We start from the raw sequence: 22,385 nt of genomic DNA on the forward strand, positions 1-22,385 counted from the left end.
GGAAAATCAAGGGGCAGTGGCAACTCAAGCGGAGGCTACAATAACAAAAACACACGATTTTCATATCGTAGACTTACACTTAGCTGTCCCTTGTGATGGCATTTTAGGGATTGATTTTATTAAAAAATACAACTGTCAATTAGATTTTCAGCCATCTGAAGATTGGCTTATAATAAGACCAAACAATTTAAAATTTCCAATTTATGTTCCAATAGAATATAGTTCTGACAATAACTCAATTCTTCTGCCAGCAAGATCACAAGTCATTAGAAAAATAAAATTAAATTCAAAAGAGGACAGTGTATTAATTCCAACTCAAGAAATTGAGCACGGAATTTGTATAGCAAGTACAATAGCTACAACACAAAATGCTTTCATAAGACTACTGAATACAACAAACGAAGATAAAGTGGTCAGTGCGGACAATTTAGAATATGAATTACTGTTGAACTATGAAGTAGTCGAAGGAAACAAAGAAAATAGAGAAAAGTCTGTATTATCCCAATTGTCAGAAAATTTTCCCCCACAATTCAAATTCCAACTCACAAATTTATGTAAAAAATATAATGACATATTCGGATTGGAATCCGAACCAATTAGCACAAATAATTTCTACAAACAAAAACTGAGATTGAAAGATGATGAACCCGTTTACATAAAAAACTATAGAAGCCCACATGGTCAGGTGAACGAAATTCAAAAGCAATAGTCGAACCTTCAGTATCGGAATACAATAGCCCATTATTGCTTGTCCCTAAAAAATCAAAAAATTACTGTCCGATAAACTTCCACTCCCTAGATTTTAGACCAACTAGGTCGAGCAAAATACTTTTCATGTCTTGATTTAATGTCAGGATTTCACCAAATAGAACTTGAAAAATGCTCAAGAGATATAACTTCCTTTTCAACGAGCAATGGCTCGTATCGATTCACACGATTACCTTTTGGCTTAAAAATAGCGCCAAATTCATTTCAGGGAATTATCTGGACTTGAACCTTCACAAGCATTCCTTTATTTGGATGACTTAATAGTTATAGGTTGCTCCGAAAAACATATGCTTAAAAACTTAACAGACGTTTTTGAGAAATGTAGGAAATACAACCTAAAGTTACATACACAAAAATGTTCATTCTTTATGCATGAGGTGACTTTTCTAGGTCATAAGTGCACAGATAAAGGAATACTTCCAGATGACAAGAAATATGATGTCATACTGAATTATCCAGTCCCACACGATGCAGACAGTGCAAGACGTTTTGTAGCATTCTGCAATTACTACAGAAGATTCATAAAAAATTTCGCCGATTACTCACGGCACATAACACGATTATGTAAAAAGAATGTTCCTTTTGAATGGACAGCTGAATGCCAAAACGCATTCGAATATATAAAAACAAAACTTATGGAACCTACTTTGCTACAATATCCAGATTTTAGTAAAGAATTTTGTATAATTACTGATGCTAGTAAGCAAGCATGTGGAGCGGTTTTAACTCAAAACCATAACGGACTCCAACTCCCCATTGCATATGCATCAACAGCTTTTACCAAGGGAGAAAGTAATAAGTGTACTACCGAGCAGGAACTAGCTGCAATACATTGGGCAATATTACATTTTCGACCATACATTTATGGCAAACATTTCATTATCAAAACCGATCACAGACCGTTAACATACTTGTTCTCAATGACTAACCCAAGTTCCAAACTGACACGTATGAGGCTAGAATTAAAAGAATACAACTTCACAGTTGAATATTTAAAGGGAAAAGACAATTACGTAGCTGATGCGTTATCAAGAATAACCATCAAAGAACTACAAAATATAACCGGAAATATACATAAAGTCACTACAAGATATCAAAGTAGACAGAAATCCTGCGCAGGAGAAAAAGAAATAGCTTGCCTAGGCAATCTATAGAAAAAGCTTCAAAGCCCAACGTATACGGAGTCATAAACAATGACGAAGTACGTAAAGTAGTGACCTTGCACGAAAAAAAATTATTTAAACACGGAAAAAAAGTTACTGCATGATATGATGTTAGCGATTTATATACCAATGGTGTCCTTGACTTAGGTCAGTTTTTCCAAAGGCTTGAGAAGCAAGCCGGTATACATCAAATCAGCCAACTCAAAGTGGCACCGTGGGAAAATATCTTTGAATACATTTCAATAGATAATTTCAAGGAAATGGGCAATAAAACATTAAAATCATTGAGAGTAGCGCGACTCAACCCGGTGACCCTAATAAATTCTGAAAAAGAAAAAGAAGCAATTATGTCTACATACCATGATGAACCAATTCAAGGAGGTCATACTGGCATTTCTAAAACCTTGGCCAAGGTCAAAAGACATTACTTTTGGAAAGGAAAGACTCGATATATTACAGAGTACATACGAAAATGCTTAAAATGCCAAAAAGCGAAAATAACCACGCATTCGAAGACCCCATTAACCATTACGGAAACACCACAAACAGCTTTTGACAGGGAAATCGTGGACAAGATCGGTCCACTACCTAAGTCTGAACAAGGGAATGAATACGCAGTTACTTTAATTTGCGATTTAACAAAATACCTTGTAGCAATACCGATTCCAAATAAAAGTGCAAAAACAATAGCAAACCCTATATTTGAAGATTTTATTCTGAAGTACGGTCCAATGAAGACGTTCATTACGGACATGGGAACAGAATATAAAAATTCAATAATTGAAGATTTATGTAAAAATTTAAATATCAAAAACATAAATTGTACTGCACACCATCACCAGACTGTCGGAACAGTGGAGCGAAGCCACAGAACACTTAACGAGTTCATAAGCTCATACATCTCAGTTGATAAAACAGATTGGGATGTATGGCTACAATACTTCGTATACTGCTTTAACACAACCCCCTCTATGGCACATGATTATTGTCCATACGAACTTGTTTTTGGGAAAACTCCAAATTTACCAAAACATTTCAATAGCATAGATAGAATAGAACCATTATATAATATAGAAGATTATGCTAAGGAATCTAAATTTAGATTAGAACAGGCATATAAAAGAGCCAGAATAATGCTAGAAACTAATAAACAAAAACAAAAAGATAGATACGACAAAAATAGCTTAGACTTTGAATTAAAAATAGGAGACCAGGTTTTATTAAAAAATGAAACTGGCCATAAGCTAGACTTTTAATATTCAGGACCATATATAGTAAAGAGGATAGAATCCAATAATAATATAACTATTTAAAATGCAAAAAACAAAACACAGACAGTTCATAAAGATAGATTAAAAATTTTTATAGAATAGATTTTGTAGGATGGCCATTCATAAGAAAAAAAAAGAAAAAAAATAAAATAACATCAAAACTTTCTCTTAAAAAAAAAAAAAAAAATGTTATTACTTTACTATAATAAAAATATAGGAATACAATTACACAAAAAATTTTTATAATAAATAATAAGAAATAGTCGCATAAATCTTCAAAGTTTCAACTTCACTAAGTTTTCCAATATTTACTATATTTGAAAATTTAATACTATTTTGTATTAACAACGCGAAAACTTGTGAACGCAGTAGTTCGAGACGATTTTAATTGCGAAACTTGTGAAAACTATGTCGAAAGCGCGACGAAAAGGAGTGGCTACGATGACGTTCGATGGATCACTAACAATTTTATTTCAATAATTTCTCTTAGAACCCAACTTATGCTACGGTGGCGAGAGACGGGGCGAATTCGCAAGAGCGAACAGACCAAAGCTTTATTGGCTCCCGCTCTCGCCCTACAACTAGTGATTTAAATACAAGCGCTGAGTGCGCAAACACCGCCCCCTCTGAAGGGACGACGTCCTTCAGCCCAGAACGGGCAACAGGGCCAGTCGGTGGACAGCTCGCCGATACTCGCCGTCCTGCGTCCTGACGTCCGCCACGCGAACCTTGCTATCGGCGCCGGCGTGCACCGCTACCACTCGTCCGATCCTCCACTGCTGGGGCGGAAGGTTGTCTTCTGCGACGACGACGAGCGCTCCCACGACGAGGTTGGGCTCCCCCTGGTGCCACTTGGACCGCTGCTGGAGGCTGGAGATGTACTCCATCGCTGCCAAAACCTGTGCCTGAGAGACGAGACACCTCGCCATCGTCGCAAGCAGGTCAGGCTGATCTGGTCCGGGAGCGCCGCAGATGGTGGGGCCAGAAGAGGGCCGCCGATGAGCAGATGCCCGGGGGTCAGGGCCTCGCCGTCGTTCGGGTCGCTGCTTAGAGCGCCGAGGGGCCTGAAGTTGAGCACGGCCTCCACGCTGGTGAGCAGAGTTCCGAGCTCCTCCGCGGTCAAGAGGTCTTGGCCTACCGTCCGAAGGAACAGGTGCTTTGCAGACTTCACACCTGCCTCCCATAGTCCGCCGAAGTGCGGTGCTCTGGGCGGTATGAACGCAAACTCGCATCCTTTTTTTGATGCGAATGTTTCGATACCGCCCCCCTGCTCCTCCAGACGGGCTCGGAACTCTCTCATGTGGCGATCTGCGCCGACGAAATTGGTGGCGTTGTCGCACCACACCTTCTCCGGAATCCCGCGACGACTCACGAACCTTTGAAATGCCAACAAGAACGCATCAGTGGTTAGGTCAGACACTAATTCTAAGTGGACCGCTTTGGACGCAAAACAGACGAACAAGGCCACGTACGACTTGTACGGTGGCTTACCACGGATACGATACGTTGTGCTGAAGGGACCACAAAAATCAACGTCACAAATATTGAACGGGCGGAGAGCTCGAAGTCTATCTGCTGGCAAGTTTCCCATAATTTGCGTCAAAAGTTGCGGCTTACAGAGAAAGCAGCGCATGCACGACCGAACTGTTCGTCGGCAGACTTCTTGAGCATTAACTAGCCAGATTTTCTCGCGCAGACGACTTACGAGAGCTCGTGGGCCAGCGTGACAGTTCGTAATGTGCAGGTATGACACATAGGATCTGACGAACTGTGAGCTTTTAGACAGCAACAACGGGAATTTGGCTTCGTACGGGATAGGAGCATTCAATAACCGACCCCCAACTCGTAGCAATGTCGAGGAGCACCAATCTAATTTATTTTCCTGAAGAAAAGGGTTTAACTTTTGAATATTCGTTGCTACCGGTTTATTCTTCCGAATTTTACTTATGTCGTCCCTGAACTCGTGAAATTGGACAACTTCGACAATTTTATCAAAAGCGAAATCCAGTTCTCTTGGCGAAATACTTTTTTCAAAGGGCCTCGACACCTTTCTGCACCTTTGAATAAAACGAAAAACCCACACGAAAACTCTCAGAAGCTGCAGGTGCGACGAAAAGGACTCTATTTTCTGAAGCACATAATTTGGCTCTGGGCTGACTACGAGAGCTATTGCCGATTTGCGTAGCTCCATCGACATTACATCAGCCGGCAGTTCGAAATGTTTATTTACAGACCAATTATTTTCTGAGTCTAGCAAGAACGAAGGCCCACTGAACCAAATGGACGTTGTAAGCTCCTCTACGTCACATCCTCGGGACACTATATCTGCTGCGTTGACTTTCGTGGGAACGTGTCTCCAAATTGCTTTCTCCGACCACTCCTGAATTTCTGCAACCCGGTTCGAAACAAAAACCGACAACGACGAGGGATGAGTTTTAATCCAGTGTAAAGTGATCTCGGAGTCTGTCCACAGGAAAACATTCTCAATGGGAGAATCGTGGCCTGACACGATTATAGAGATCTGCTAAAAGGTGAGCTGCACACAGCTCAAGGCGAGGCAAAGTTTTCGTCTTGAGGGGAGCTACTTTCGATTTGGCGGTCAATAAAGACACTTTCAAACCTTCAGCAGTTTGAGTCCGAACGTAGATGCACGCTCCATACGCTCGCATGGAAGCGTCAGCGAAACCATGTATTTGAATCGGGACTTGTGAATCTGTGTTGACGAATCGCGATACCTTAATTTTAGGCAGCTGCAGAAGCGTCGCTTTAAACGTCTCCCACGACGTGAGCAACTGCATCGGTAGCGACTCGTCCCAATCTAATTTTCGAAGCCACAGTTCCTGCAACAACATCTTTGCCTTTGTGACCAAAGGACACAAGAGGCCAAGTGGGTCGAAAAGTCGAGTAGTCACCGACAAAATATTTCGTTTTGTCGCGCGAAGATCCAGGAAAGAGTCATCCAACCGAAATTGCAAGTAATCTTTAACCGGTAACCAAACCACGCCAAGGGTCTTGTTTACGTCTGAGTCTGCCATAAGTGGCATTACAGCGCTATCAGATGCGGATAACTCTGGGCAGTTTGAAAACCACTTTGCCAATTCAAAGCCTGCCTCTTGCAAGACCTGAGAAACTTCGTCTCGAAGGCTTTGCAGGTCTTCAACGCATCCGGCGCCAGTCAACAAATCGTCAACATAAAAATAATTCTGAATAACCTTTGCGGCTTTTGGATGAGTTGCTTGCGCCATCTCTCCTAGCCGCATTAAACACCGAATCGCCAAAAAGGGTGCTGGCGAAGTTCATATGTAACGGTGTTCAACTTAAAGATTTTCAGGGACTCAGAAGGATCTCGTCTCCATACTATGAGCTGGAAGTTACGATCAGCTTCGTCCACCATCACTTGGCGATACATCTTTTTGACGTCGGCCTCAAGGGCAAACTTATGCAATCTAAACCGAAGCAGAGTCGAGTACAGCTCCTCTTGAATAGTTGGGCCTACCATCAAGATGCCACTCAACGCTACCTGCGTAGAAGTACGGTTCGATGCATCGAAAACTACTCTCAACTTAGTTGAAGTACTTTGTGGCCGTAAAACGCATTGGTGCGGAATGAAATAGTGCGGAGTATTCGGAATTTTGTCATTGGTGGAAGACATGTGGCCCAGTAAAACATATTCCTCCATGAATTCAATATACATCTTCAGCGAAGGGTCCTTTGACAATTTCCTTTCTAGCGACAAAAATCTACGTTTCGCAACTTCGTATGACGAACCAAGAGTATTTGGGTCAGATTTAAACGGCAAACGAACCGAAAATCTACCGGACGACAATCTTTGAGTATTTTTCTCAAAGTGTTGTTGACAGAGTTGTTGCTCAGGAGTATGGACTTTAGCCTTGGGCGGCAAGTCCTCCACAGACCAAAATTTCTGCAGGGTTGTGTCAATTGACTCCAACGCTTCCTCCTGGCAGCTGAGATGTACCATTTTTTCAGCCTTTACATTATTTTCAGAGGCACATCTGCCTGACACTATCCAGCCGAGAACTGTCTTTTGTAGGATGGGGAATTCAGGCCCCTGCTTTATCTGGCCAATAGATAAAAGTTCAAAGAATGTTTCAGCGCCGATAAGCTTATCTATTTTTTGGGGCTTGAAGAAGAATGGATCTGCCAACTGAATATTTTCAGGCACCCTCCACCCGCTGGTGTTCACCGCTTGATCCGGATGATAACCAGAAATATTTTTCATAATCCAAAAATCGGACGACAATTGGCTGTTCCCTTGCTGAACTGTCAGGGCTGCGAAGGAAGCGCAGTTTCCAATCTGATGTTCAGCTGAGTTGCAATACATGCATTGAACAGAGTCGTTCCTGGCAGCGACAAACGAAAAACTCCTATTTCCATTCTTCTTAGGGTTAGATTGGGTCTGCTGAACAGTTTTGGGCTTGGAAGCCTCTTCTGCTACCATGTGTTGGTATCGCCTGTTGAGGGCCGCCTCACATTCGATCCAAAGTGGAAGCGAAGTATAATCTAACTGTTCTTCCCATTTTCTTTTAGTTCCTGCATCGACCTTGCTCATTACCAGATGTATTAAAATGGCATTGGTAATGCGTCTATCATCCCCTATAGACAGCAAGGAGTCATACAAGGCTGTGACCGTGTCGATGAGGGTTCTCAAGGCTGTAGCTGAAGGCTGGGAAATTTTTTGCAAATTAAAAAGTGTCGATATGTTGTCAAAAAAAATAAGACAATTATTATCGTACACCCGCTTCAGGCTAGCAAGGGCTTTGGGAAAATTTTCCGCAGTGGCTTGGAAGGCCCTAACTGTTCCTAAAGCGTCTCCAGCTAAACACGAAATTAAATGATTGAATTTTTCAATATCGTGTAAAGTGTCATCTTTGTCAACGAAAGTTTCGAAAAGGCTTATAAAATTTTTAAATTCCGCTAAGTGTTTTCCGCTAAAAGTTGGGAGAGCAACGCTCGGCAGACGGCAGTGAGGCGGGCGATTTGCTGGCGGAGCGGATTTCTCGATATTATTTTGTTTGGACTTATTTAAAATTGAAATCAGCAATGACTTTGTCATTACGGCCCTCTCTTCCAACTCTTCGCGGTATACATCTTTTGTATCTTTCACTTCTATTTGGTTTTGCAAAAGTGAAGCATTTTCAATGTGCGTATTTAGAATCTCTAATCGACACTCAAGCTCGACCGGATTTATAGATAATTTAGCTTCTTTTAAGTGGCGTAAGTTCGGTTAATACTTTTCATGCAAACATCTCGTTGGTGTTTAAGCTCTTCGATATCCTTAGTTGCCATTGCGTTTATTTGTATTTATTTGGTTGGTATCGAAGAGGTGTTAAATATTTATTTTTATTAAATTATTTATTTGTTAAATAAAAAAATAAAAAATCAACGAGTAATATACCGATCGCACACGGTGTAAGGGAGCTAAGTGCCGAGAGAATTACAGCGAAAAATATCTAAATAGGGTTTTTATATTTTTTTTATATAAACCCTGCGACAGTATATGCCGCACGCACGCACTGTAGGGGAGCTACCGCTCAAGCTCAAGCGTACCGAAAAAACGAACAAACGTTTAGGCAGACCGAAAATTGCACTGCTGCAGCGATCGAGAACGAAAACGACAAAAGATAACTCGAAATAGCGGCAGCGGTGTCGGTGTGCCTGTGTATGTGTACGCGGCTAGCGGCTCTTTTAATGCAGATGCTAACGGAGAATGATACACTGACCGATAACTAAGGGCAACGAATATATAAGCCTGACGCCAAAATGCGCGCAAAATTATGAAAAGCGCGGGAAAATTCTGAAAAGCGCGGGAAATGTTCGGACAAACTGCGGCGAAAGTTATTGCCGCTAATTTTCTGAGAGCTACACTTTTCACAATTTGCACTTTTTTCCAGCTATTTTTATTTATACCCTAATTGGTGCTCACTACGACGAAAGTTGGGGGAATTAAGTTCGCACTAATTGGGTCGACGACGAGTATTTTATTGCTTGTTTTTTGGCCAAAGCGATTCACATATAATTCGAAATATATTATGTTTATTGCAGAATTTTGGTTGTTAGTACATGCAAATTTTTTTTTCTTGGTTAGAATGCTCACTATCTACCGATTTTTACACGAATGCAAAAAGTTGAAAGATGGGCCAAAACACAATTGACAAAACGCCACAGATTAACTTTCAACTTTTGGCACTCTATACCTGGATGGCCGACTTGATAATTGCAACTTCCTATTTGACTTCCATTTGGCGGCAGCAGCAAATTGAGCAATTAAATTTGCCGAAACGTCAGCGACGAAATTATTGAATTTAATTTATTGGCCGAACCGACACGAATAAATTGGTTTTTGTTGTTATTGTTTATAGTTTTTCACCGAAAAAAATATTAAAACTCGCGAACTCTACTGCTGATCACGTCGGGGTCACCATTAAAATTTAATACTATTTTGTATTAACAACGCGAAAACTTGTGAACGCAGTAGTTCGAGACGATTTTAATTGCGAAACTTGTGAAAACTATGTCGAAAGCGCGACGAAAAGGAGTGGCTACGATGACGTTCGATGGATCACTAACAATTATATTTCAATAATTTCTCTTAGAACCCAACTTATGCTACGGTGGCGAGAGACGGGGCGAATTCGAAAGAGCGAACAGACGAAAGCTTTATTGGCTCCCGCTCTCGCCCTACAACTAGTGATTTAAATACAATCGCTGAGTGCGCAAACAATATTAACAAAAAAAAAAATAATAATAATAATAACAAAAAAAAAAAAAAAAAAAAAGTTTTACTAATTTGCTAATTTTTATAAACATACATATATATATACTTAACACAATAATTAACAAAATAACTCCATAGATTACGTTATTTTTCAAAAGGAGGGAGATGTAGTATGCTCACATATAGGGTACACACTGTACCGCTTATATCACTGTAACATTGTAGCATTTGTTTATGTCCGAATATTCCCAGCACTTCAAGTGCAAAGCAATTCGACCCACACAACAATGTTATGCACATCCTAAATGCTGAGTCGGCATGTCTGCATGCCATGTGAGCATAACACTCTCTCTCTCATGCGCGGCCGCTGCTTGCGTCGCCCAAATACACTTACGCATACATTAACATATATATTCAGATACATAAGCGTTGGCCGCGGCGCTGCTCGTGCAGCTATATGCATTGTAAGCCAAGCCAACATTATTCTTAAGTGAGCATTCTAAAAATGAGTCCCGATCTAAACGGACGGAATAATAAAGCCCAATATATATAATAACATTACAGTGCACTCTTTTCTTGTGTTTATAAAATAAAGTCTAATATACATACAACCAACATTACAGTGGTTTCCAAAGAACCCACCCCATCCGGCGAGCTGAGCCGGCACCCAGCGTGCCTACCCAGGACGCAACTCCCTCGGCCCAAGTCCTTTGGACTGGGCACTAATACACCGACGTAACACTGTCTCTTATGTCTTACTTTAGTAACTATGAATCCTTAACCGTAGAACAATACTTGGAACTGTCTTCACTTATAACCTTATTCGAGACTGAAGGACGGACAGACGGACATAGATATATCGATCCCCGCGTTGCCGATCAAGAAGAGTTATATTTTATAAGGCCGGAAATGTCGCCTTCACTGCTTTGTAATATTTTAACTGAAATAATAAAACCCTCTGCAAGGGTATGAAAGCTTGGTGGCACAATTGACATACTTGTGACATTCAAGATACTTATTTTACATAAATTGCAGGAACTTCATTCTTTTAACTTTCCTCCGTCAGGAATCTAGAAAAAAAAACTGTATTCCCGAAACAACTCTGTGAGCTTTACAAATGATTTATATTGTATTTTTATTTCATAGAGCCCATCACAAGTATTCCTGGAGGCCCAGAGATTTACATCGATTTAGGGTCAACGGTTAATTTAACTTGCGTGATCAAACATCTGCCTGACCCACCCATCTCAGTGCATTGGACTCATAACAATCAGGTAATTAAGGTTTATTTTGTATTAAATATATTTTTGTTTCGTTTTTTTTTTTCGAATGATTTTTTAATTTCAAATTGTTGTTAAAATATACCAATCTTTAAAACTAACTCGATATTTAAACAAGAAAGAAATTAAACTTCGGCAACCGAAGCTCATAAACCCTTGCAGCTTTTTCAAAAATTAAATATTTATAGGAGATGGGGGGTCTGGTTCGTCTGCCATTATGGAATTCTGTTTTCTTCAGCGAAACGCAAAGATTTCTCTGCACGGGCGTCTGTTCAATTTCGGACACAGGGTCATTAGTTAGCACATTAATGATTTTTTGACGAATTTCCTCATGCTGTTCTTTCCACTCGAATGCATTTGACTTTGAAGTTAATTGATATATATATAGCGGCTTCATTACTTCTGAAAATCTAGGTACTAATTGCCTGAAATAGGATGATAACCCTATAAACTGTCTAATCTGTGTGACTGAAGCTGGTTTAGGTAGTTGAGTTAGTGCTTGGATTTTTCGAGGGTTGGGTTTTAGCTCACCGTCCTTGATTAAAAAACCTAAGTATTCTATCTCTGTGTGCAGAAAGTGACATATCTTTACATTGAAAGAAAGCCCCGACTTTGATAGCACGCTCAACACTGCCTCTAATCTCTCGAATGCTTCATCTGTGGAATTCGCAACAATTAGCACATCATCGATATAGACTACTGCATACGTATTGACTAAATCCCCCAAGGCTCAAACAATGGCGCGCTGAAAGACCGATGAGGCGTTCTTCAGTCCAAACGGCATTGCTAGAAATTCGTATTTACCCTACGGGGTCACGAATGCAGTTCTTTCAACCGAATCGGGGTGAATAGGCACCTGGTAAAAGCCACTGCCCATGTCTAAGCTAGAAAAATATTTTCCACCCCGCAGGCGATCAATCTGGTCTGCGATTAATGGTAAGGGGTAACTATCTGACACAGTGTTTGCGTTTAGTTCACGATAATCGATGCATAGTCTGTCACTCCCGTCTTTCTTTTTGACTAGTAACATTGGGCTAGCAAACGGAAAACTGCTAGGTCGTATTAAATTTGCTTCTAACATTTGCTGAATTTTGTCCCTAACTATCTGCTTCTCGTTTTCGCTAAGGCGATACGGTCGTCTTTGAACCGTTTTGTTCCTATCCAGCAAACGGATTTCCAATGAACCCGTAGTTACTTGCCTACTTGGGATACCATTTATGAAGAACATGGAATATTTGGTCAATATGTCGTTTAGCTTTGACTTATCACTATCAATTAAATCTGTATTAACATTATTTTTATAGTCAATCTTATTTATTGTGTTATCGTCAATTACCGATAATACCGTTTGCGTTCTATAAATATCAAATTTATTACTTTCTAACATAACTCCAAAGCCAAGTTGAAAAATGTCTTGTCCAATTATCATATCATATTTGAGACACTTATTATCTACTACGTGCAACAACAATTCAAAATTAAATTCTGAAATTTGTACGGTAGACAGAATTTACATGGTGCTCTTGACAATATTGTCGCCAATGCCTCTTAAAACTACCAAATTATGACATCTTTTGCCGTCTAGCTTCTCGCCTGTTGTTTCTTTTACCAACGAGCATTCGGAACCCGAATCAAAGAAAAATGGAAACCGCTCACCGAATTGTATTGCAGTTCCGTTAGGCTGAAGAATTGCGCACATGTCCACTCTTCTCTCGCTGCTTTTACTCGCTGCTGCATGTCCCTGCGTGCACACTGATGCGATGTGTCCAACGTTGCCGCATTTAAATTATGTCGCAGTTGATCTCTCTCTCATCATCGTTGATCTGCCGTTGCCATGGCCTGCTCTTGTCTCGTTTCTCTCTTTTGCTTTCCTCCTGCGACACTCTATTGCTTTGTGCCCCAGCCTTCCGCAACTATGGCATCTAATCGGCGTTTGCCTTTTAAACCTCTTCTTCTCGGGGCCCATGTCCATTCCAGAGAATTAAGAATTTCTGACGAACGTATGCGATTTGAGTTGTTGTTGTAGCTCTGCTCTTGTCTTTATGTTTGTTGTAAACACTAAGCGCTGCAGTCTGGAAACATGTGCCAGAACCAACGATATAGCAATTTCTTCGTGTGTCATTCCACTTGGTTAATTAAGATGTAACCATTCGGCTGAAGTACACTGAGAGGCATTCGTTGCGGCTTGGGCGTCCCTTCAGCATGGTTAGCAATAATGCCGCCGGCGTCTCGTTGCCTTCATAGCGCTCCATGAACAATTCCTTGAATTGCGCAGAGCTCATTCCGGCGAAGCATATTTGTGATAGCCACTGCGATGCACTACCAAGCAACGATTTGCTGAGCGTCATTACCAAAGATGCACCTTCTGGCGGATGTTCACATAGAATCATGTTAGCCGTTTTGGACCGTGCTGCTGCGTCGGCGTCAGCAGCTTCGGGGTTGAACGTTGGTAGCAATGCCGAGACAGGGCGCGTGCTAGGCACCGGCGTGGATTGTGCTGCTTTCAAAAGTTCCGTCATCACTCTATTTTGCGATTCCAGAAGCGTGCGCCAGCTGTTCTCCGAATTGTTTTGCGGGGGTGGAGATCCCACTTCTGATATAGAAGACGGGGGTCTGGTTCGTCTGCCATTATGGAATTCCGTTTTCTTCAGCGCAGCGAGTCGCAAAGATTTCTCTGCACGGGCGTCTGTTCAGTTTCGCAGGCTTTCTTGAATTGCCTTCCTTTCGCTCATTATTCTCTACCTCTCATTGCGCCACGCTCATTCAAAAGCTTCTCTCTTCCTTTTTTATTTTTAGCTTCGTTTATTCAATACACTCAGAGACTTACTAATAATATTTCTTCATAACATTTCAAATTAATCTCCGACATAATATTGAAAACATTAAAATTATGATTTACTTGCGTATATGTTTACAAGCATTAAAGCTATGATGATTTGCAGCTCGATTATTCGATAGTTCCTATGGCAGCTATACGATAACGTTTTCCGATTTTAAAAAAATTAAAAGCGTAATTCTGAACTGTCAAATTGTTAATAAGTCAAAAGGAATTTAAAAAACCATATTACAAAATAAAAAAGTTACATTAAAAAAAACAATTTTTTTAAAATATTTTTATTGTTTCTATGTGCGCGTGTTTCATCACGTCGGGGTCACTAATGTTTGCGCACTTGGCGCTTGTATTTAAATCACTAGTTGTAGGGCGAGAGCGGGAGCCAATAAAACTTTCGTCCGTTCGCTCTTGCGAATTTGCCCCGTCTCTCGCCACCGTAGCATAAGTTAGGTTCTAAGAAAAATTATTGAAATATAATAGCCAGTGATCAATCAAACGTCATCGTAGCCACTCCTTTTCGTCGTGTTTTCGAAATAGTTTTCACAAATTCGCAATTTAAGATCGTCGAACTACTGCAGTCATAAGTTTTCGCGTCGTTAATACAAAACAGTATAAAATTTTCATGGTGACCCCGACGTGATTAGCAGTAGAGTTCGCGAGTTTTAATTTTTTTCGGTGAAAAACTATAAACATTACCAATAAAAACTAAAATAAAATCGTGATTCGGCCAATAAATTAAATTCAACAATATTTCGTCGCTGGAAATTTTCTGCCGTTCCTTGAGTTGCCCCAGACGTTTGTGCAAATTTAATTGCTTAATTTGCTGCTGCCGCCAAATGGAAGTAAAAAAGGAAGTTGCAAATATCAAGTCGGCCATCCAGGTATAGAGTGCCAAAAGTTGAAAGTTAATCTGTGGCGTTTTGTCAATTGTGTTTTGGCCCATCTTTCAACTTTTTGCATTCGTGTAAAAATCGGTAGATAGTGAGCATTCTAACCAAGAAAAAAAAATTTGCATGTACTAACAACGAAAATTCTGCAATAAACATAATATATTTCGAATTATGTGTGAATCGAAACAAGCAAATAAAATACTCGTCGTCGACCCAATTAGTGCGAACTTAATTCCCCCAATTTTCGTCGTAGTGAGCACCAATTTAGGGTATAAATAAAACAGCTGAAAAAAAAGTGCAAATGGCGGCAATAACTTTCGCCGCAGTTTGTCTGAACATTTTCCCGCGCTTTTCAGAATTTTCCTGCGCCTTTCCAATTTTCCCGCGCTTTTCATAATTTTTGCGCGGGTGTTTCGGCGTCAGGTTTATATATTCGTTGCCCTTAGTTATCGGTCAGTGTATCATTCTCCTTTAGCATTTGCCTAGGAAGAGCCGCAATCCGCGTACACATACACACGCACACCGACACCGCTGCCGCTATTTCGAGTTATCTTTTGTCGTTTTCGTTCTCGATCGCTGCAGCAGTGTAATTTTCGGTCTGCCTAAACGTTTGTTCGTTTTTTCGGTACGCTTGAGCTTGAGCTTTGGGTCCACTACAGTGCGTGCGTGCGGCATATACTGTCGCAGGGCTTATATAAAAAATAGAAAAACCATATTTAATTCTCTCGGTACTTAGCTCCCTTTTACTGTGTGGGATCGGTATATTACTCGTTGATTTTTTATTAGATTATTTAACAAATAAATAATTTAATAAAAATAAATATTTGACACCTCTTCGATACCAACAAAATAAATACAAATAAACGCAATGGCAACTAAGGGTATCGAAGAGCTTAAACACCAACGAGATGTTTGCATGAAAAGTATTAACCGAACTTATCGCCACTTAAAAGAAGCTAAATTATCAGTAAATCCGGTCGAGCTTGAGTGTCGATTAGAGATTCTAGATACGCACATTAAAATTGCTTCACTTTTGCAAAACCAAATAGAAGTGAAAGATACAAAAGATGTATACCGTGAAGAGTTGGAAGAGAGGGCCGTAATGACAAAGTCATTGCTGATTTAAATTTTAAACAAGTGCAAACAAATGCTACCGAGCGTTGCTCTCCCAACTTTAAAATTTAACACTGTTTTGTATTATCGACGCGAAAACTTAAGACTGCAGTAGTTCGACGATCTTAAATTGCGAATTTGTGAAAACTATTTCGAAAACACGACGAAAAGGAGTGGCTACGATGACGTTTGATTGATCACTGGCTATTATATTTCAATAATTTCTCTTAGAACCTAACTTATGCTACGGTGGCGAGAGACGGGGCGAATTCGCAAGAGCAAACGGACGAAAGCTTTATTGGCTCCCGCTCTCGCCCTACAACTAGTGATTTAAATACAAGCGCCAAGTGCGCAAACACCGCCCCCTCTGAAGGGACGACGTCCTTCAGCCCAGAACGGGCAACAGGGCCAGTCGGTGGACAGCTCGCCGATACTCCCCGTCCTGCGTCCTAACGTCCGCCACTCGAACCTTGCTATCGGCGCCGGCGTGCACCGCTACCACTCGTCCAATCCTCCACTGCTGGTGCGGAAGGTTGTCTTCTGCGCGCGCCCACGACGAGGTTGGGCTCCCCCTGGTGCCACTTGGACCGCTGCTGGAGGCTGGAGATGTACTCCCGGGACCATCGCTGCCAAAACCTGTGCCTGAGAGACGAGACACCTCGCCATCGTCGCAAGCAGGTCAGGCTGATCTGGTCCGGGAGCGCCGCAGATGGTGGGGCCAGAAGAGGGCCGCCGATGAGCAGATGCCCGGGGGGCAGGGCCTCGCCGTCGTTCGGGTCGCTGCTTAGAGCGCCGAGGGGCCTGAAGTTGAGCACGGCCTCCACGCTGGTGAGCAGAGTTCCGAGCTCCTCCGCGGTCAAGAGGTCTTGGCCTACCGTCCGAAGGAACAGGTGCTTTGCAGACTTCACACCTGCCTCCCATAGTCCGCCGAAGTGCGGTGCTCTGGGCGGTATGAACGCAAACTCGCATCTTTTTTTTGATGCGAATGTTTCGATACCGCCCCCCTGCTCCTCCAGACGGGCTCGGAACTCTCTCATGTGGCGATCTGCGCCGACGAAATTGGTGGCGTTGTCGCACCACACCTTCTCCGGAATCCCGCGACGACTCACGAACCTTTGAAATGCCAACAAGAACGCATCAGTGGTTAGGTCAGACACTAATTCTAAGTGGACCGCTTTGGACGCAAAACAGACGAACAAGGCCACGTACGACTTGTACGGTGGCTTACCACGGATACGATACGTTGTGCTGAAGGGACCACAAAAATCAACGCCACAAATATTGAACGGGCGGAGAACTCGAAGTCTATCTGCTGGCAGGCTCCCCATAATTTGTGTCTGCTGGGTTGACTTTCGTGGGAACGTGTCTCCAAATTGCTTTCTCCGGCCACTCCTGAAATTCTGCAACCCGGATCGAAACAAATCCCGACATCGGCGAGGGATGCGTTTCAATCCAGTGTAAAGTGATCTCGGAGTCTGTCCACAGGAAAACATTCTCAATGGGAGAATTTAGCAATGGCCTGACACGATTATAGAGATCTGCTAAAAGGTGAGCTGCACACATCTCAAGGCGAGGCAAGGCATTCGTCTTGAGAGAGCTACTTTCGATTTGGCGGTCAATAAAGACACTTTCAAACCTTCAGCAGTTTGAGTCCGAACGTAGATGCACGCTCCATACGCTCGCATGGAAGCGTCAGCGAAACCATGTATTTGAATCGGGATTTGTGGATCTGTGTTGACGAATCGCGATACCTTAATTTTAGGCAGCTGCAGAAGCGTCGCTTTAAACGTCTCCCACGACGTGAGCAACTGCATCGGTAGCGACTCGTCCCAATCTAATTTTCGAAGCCACAGTTCCTGCAACAACATCTTTGCCTTTGTGACCAAAAGACACAAGAGGCCAAGTGGGTCGAAAAGTCGAGCAGTCACCGACAAAATATTTCGTTTTGTCGCGCGAAGATCCAGGAAAGAGTCATCCAACCGAAATTAAAATTAATCTTTAACCGATAACCAAACCACGCCAAGGGTCTTGGTTACGTCTGAGTCTGCCATAAGTGGCATTACGGCGCTATCAGATGCGGATAACTCTGGGCAGTTTGAAAACCACTTTGCCAATTCAAAGCCTGCCTCTTGCAAGACCTGAGAAACTTCGTCTCGAAGGCTTTGCAGGTCTTCAACGCATCCGGCGCCAGTCAACAAATCGTCAACATAAAAATAATTCTGAATAACCTTTGCGGCTTTTGGATGAGTTGCTTGCGCCATCTCTCCTAGCCGCATTAAACACCGAATCGCCAAAAAGGGTGCTGGCGAAGTTCATATGTAACGGTGTTCAACTTAAAGATTTTCAGGGACTCAGAAGGATCTCGTCTCCATACTATGAGCTGGAAGTTACGATCAGCTTCGTCCACCATCACTTGGCGATACATCTTGTTGACGTCGGCCGCAAGGGCAAACTTATGCAATCTAAACCGAAGCAGAGTCGAGTACAGCTCCTCTTGAATAGTTGGGCCTACCATCAAGATGTCATTCAACGCTACCTGCGTAGAAGTACGGCTCGATGCATCGAAAACTACTCTCAACTTAGTTGAAGTACTTTGTGGCCGTAAAACGCATTGGTGCGGAATGAAATAGTGCGGAGTATTCGGAATTTTGTCATTGGTGGAGGACATGTGGCCCAGTGAAGCATATTCCTCCATGAATTCAATATACATCTTCTTCAGCGAAGGGTCCTTTGACAATTTTCTTTCTAGCGACAAAAATCTACGTTTCGCAACTTCGTATGACGAACCAAAGTGTTGTTGACAGAGTTGTTGCTCAGGAGTATGGACTTTAGCCTTGGGCGGCAATTCCTCCACAGACCAAAATTTCTGCAGGGTTGTGTCAATTGACTCCAACGCTTCCTCCTGGCAGCTGAGATGTACCATTTTTTCAGCGTTTTTATTATTTTCAGAGCCACATCTCCCTGACACTATCCAGCCGAGAACTCTCTTTTGTAAGATGGGGAATTCAGGCCCCTGCTATATCTGGCCAATAGATACAAGTTCAAAGAATGTATAAGCGCCGATAAGCATATCTATTTTTTGGGGCTTGAAGAAGAATGGATCTGCCAACTGAATATTTTCAGGCACCCTCCACCCGCTGGTGTTCACCGCTTGATCCAAAAATCGGACGACAATTGGCTGTTCCCTACTCGCGACTTCACAATCGTGTGTGTTTTTTTTTGTCGCTTGGGCATTAGGTACACCAATGCCTCGCAAGCTCACGCACACGTCCTCTCTTGTAATTTCGAGTTAATACAAACTCGCCGCTTTTGGCTTGGACGCTCACAACAGCAGTTGCAAGAATGACTCGATCCGATGCATTCGCATGCAAAACATGCGACGTGGATGGAGACTCCTGCATGAGCGTGAGCTGAGAAGGGGGTGGCAACGCGAGATTTGTGTTTGGGGAATATATGTGTAGCAAAGTGTGATGTGAGGAATTGCACACTCTACATCTGTTTGATTTGCATTTTTTGACCGTGTGACCCTTTCTTAAGCAGTTAATGCATAAGGGTGCTCTTTTAGCGAAATCGAATCTTTGCTGAACTGTTAGGGCTGCGAAGGAAGCGCAGTTTCCAATCTGATGTTCAGCTGAGTTGCAATACATGCATTGAACAGAGTCGTTTCTGGCAGCGACAAACGAAAAACTCCTATTTCCATTCTTCTTAGGGTTAGATTGGGTCTGCTGAACAGTTTTGGGCTTGGAAGGCTCTTCTGCTACCATGTGTTGGTATCGCCTGTTGAGGGCCGCCTCACATTCGCTCCAAAGTGGAAGCAAAGTATAATCTAACTGTTCTTCCCATTTTCTTTTAGTTCCTGCATCGACCTTGCTCATTACCAGATGTATTAAAATAGCATTAGTAATGCGTCTATCATCCCCAATAGACAGCAAGGAGTCATACATCTCGTTGGTGTTTAAGCTCTTCGATATCCTTAGTTGCCATTGTGTTTATTTGGATTTATTTTGTTGGTATCGAAGAGGTGTTAAATATTTATTTTTATTAAATTATTTTTTTGTTAAATAATATAAAAAAAAAATCAACGAGTAATATATTGATCGCCCACAGTGGAAGGGAGCTAAGTGCCGAGAGAATTACAGCGAAAAATATCTAAATAGGGTTTTTATATATTTTTTTTTTATATAAACCCTGCGACAGTATATGCCGCACGCACGCACTGTAGGGGAGCTAACGCTCAAGCTCAAGCGTACCAAAAAAACGAACAAAAGTTTAGGCAGACCGAAAATTACACTGCTGCAGCGATCGAGAACGAAAACGACAAAAGATAACTCGAAATAGCGGCAGCGGTGTCGGTGTGCGTGTGTATGTGTACGCGGCTAGCGGCTCTTCCTAGGCAAATGCTAACGGAGAATGATACACTGACCGATAACTAAGGGCAACGAATATATAAGCCTGACGCCGAAATGCGCTCAAAAATTAGGAAAAGCGCGGAAAAATTGGAAAAGCGCGGGAAAATTCTGAAAAGCGCGGAAAAATGTTCAGACAACTGCGGCGAAAGTTATTGCCGCTAATTTTTGAGAGCTACACTTTTCACAATTTGCACTTTTTTCCAGCTGTTTTATTTATACCCTAAATTGGTGCTCACTACGACGAAAGTTGGGGGAATTAAGTTCGCACTAATTGGGTCGACGACGAGTATTTTATTTGCTTGTTTATGGGCCAAAGCGATTCACATATAATTCGAAACATATTATGTTTATTGCAGAATTTTGTTTGTTAGTACATGCAAATTTTTATTTCTGGGTTAGACTGCTCACTATCTACCGATTTTTACACGAATGCAAAAAGTTGAAAGATGGGCCAAAACACAATTGACAAAACGCCACAGATTAACTTTCAACTTTTGGCACTCTATGCCTGGATGGCCGACTTGATAATTGCAACTTCATTTTTTACTTCCATTTGGCGGCAGCAGCAAATTGAGCAATTAAATTTGCCGAAACGTCAGGCGCAACTTCAAGGAACGGCAGAAAATTTCCAGCGACGAAATATTGTTGAATTTAATTTATTGGCCGAACCGACACGAATAAATTGATTTTGGTTTTTGTTGGTGAACGTAGAGGGGTGGCCGAGTCCTATGAAGGGTCCTGTGAGGTGCACAGGTCCTGTAGTTGAAATGACGAGTCGTAGGTGTTTCGATGGTAGGGGTGTGGGCGCAACCACTTTTATTCGCTATGTTAATCGAACTGACTATTCTAACTTATTCTAATGCTCTTCAGAGCGCAGTGGAGACTTCATGAAGACTTCGTGGTGGGGAAAAGGGAAGCTGCGTGAGAGCGGAGAGCAGATGGGGAGAGCGGAAAGCCGGGAATACCGGGTGCTCCTTCGTGGCCTGAACATTCCGCCCCCCTTGCAATCGCTAGCGTTGCAAAAGAAGATGGCTTTGATCCACCCAAAAACCGGCTTCTGGGCGACCGGCAGTCCTTCGTCGACCATCAGGAACCCCGACTGGATCACCTTGGGGTACACGTCCGCCCCAAGAATGACAGAAATTGTGGCGGGAAGATAGAACCGCTCATCCGCGAGCTGTATGCCCTTAAATTTGGTGCGGACGGCGTCGTTGAGTGTCCGAGTCGGTGTGCGAATGCCCACCTTGGGCTTGACTTTGAACACTACCTCCATCTTGGTCGTCCCGCACTTGGACTGTATCGTCGCGTTGCACACCTTGTCGTCACCAACACTGGTCGTTGGCAACCGAAATGCGGCGGCCCGAGAAGCGTCGATGCAGCTCACTGGTGTGCAAGGGTCGATTAAAGCTGCGATCTCGAAAGTCTTGCTTCCGGTCTTCACCATCACCGAAGCAGTCGGAAGGACGTTGACGCTGTGACGTTGTAGCAGCGATGAAAGCGACGGAGCTGGTGTAGGGGAGGCTGAGCGCTGCCTTGACGCAGGCGTCGGGCGATTTGGCGGATTTTGCCGGCGCGAACGCTGCCCAGAATTAGACCGCTCATGCATATGCAGCAGCGTGTGGTGGTTCCGTTGGCACTTCTTGCATTTTCCACTACGACAGTCAGCTTTCGAGTGGTCGTGGGCAAGACAGTTCGAGCAATACTTGTTTACCAAGACTGCGCGAAGCCGCTTCTCAGCGCTCAGCTTCAGAAACCTGCTACACTTCCGTAGAGGATGGACTCCCTTGCAGACTCGACAACGGTAGGATTTAATACCTCGAGTACGTCTGCCGTCCAGGGGTTCTTCGGTGCGTGTTCGGGGAGCCATTTTTCTGATCTAGATCATGGATGAATGAAGGTGAATAAAGGGAAATCATATTAGG

At 42.6% G+C, this 22,385-nt stretch overlaps 1 protein-coding gene across 6 annotated transcripts in view; it reads left to right on the plus strand.

Annotated features, from left to right (window-relative positions):
- Positions 1-22,385, plus strand: part of LOC128264148 (neurotrimin) — a 350,308-nt gene that overhangs the window by 228,988 nt on the left and 98,935 nt on the right. For all 6 annotated transcript variants that reach the window (XM_052999514.1, XM_052999513.1, XM_052999511.1 and 3 more), the window contains one exon: positions 11,085-11,212. In XM_052999514.1, the coding sequence (XP_052855474.1) occupies positions 11,085-11,212 (128 nt within the window). The remainder of the gene's footprint in view (positions 1-11,084; positions 11,213-22,385) is intronic.

The sequence above is a fragment of the Drosophila gunungcola genome, unplaced genomic scaffold (assembly GCF_025200985.1).
Source record: "Drosophila gunungcola strain Sukarami unplaced genomic scaffold, Dgunungcola_SK_2 000058F, whole genome shotgun sequence".
In the NCBI taxonomy this organism is placed as follows: Eukaryota; Metazoa; Arthropoda; class Insecta; order Diptera; family Drosophilidae; genus Drosophila; species Drosophila gunungcola.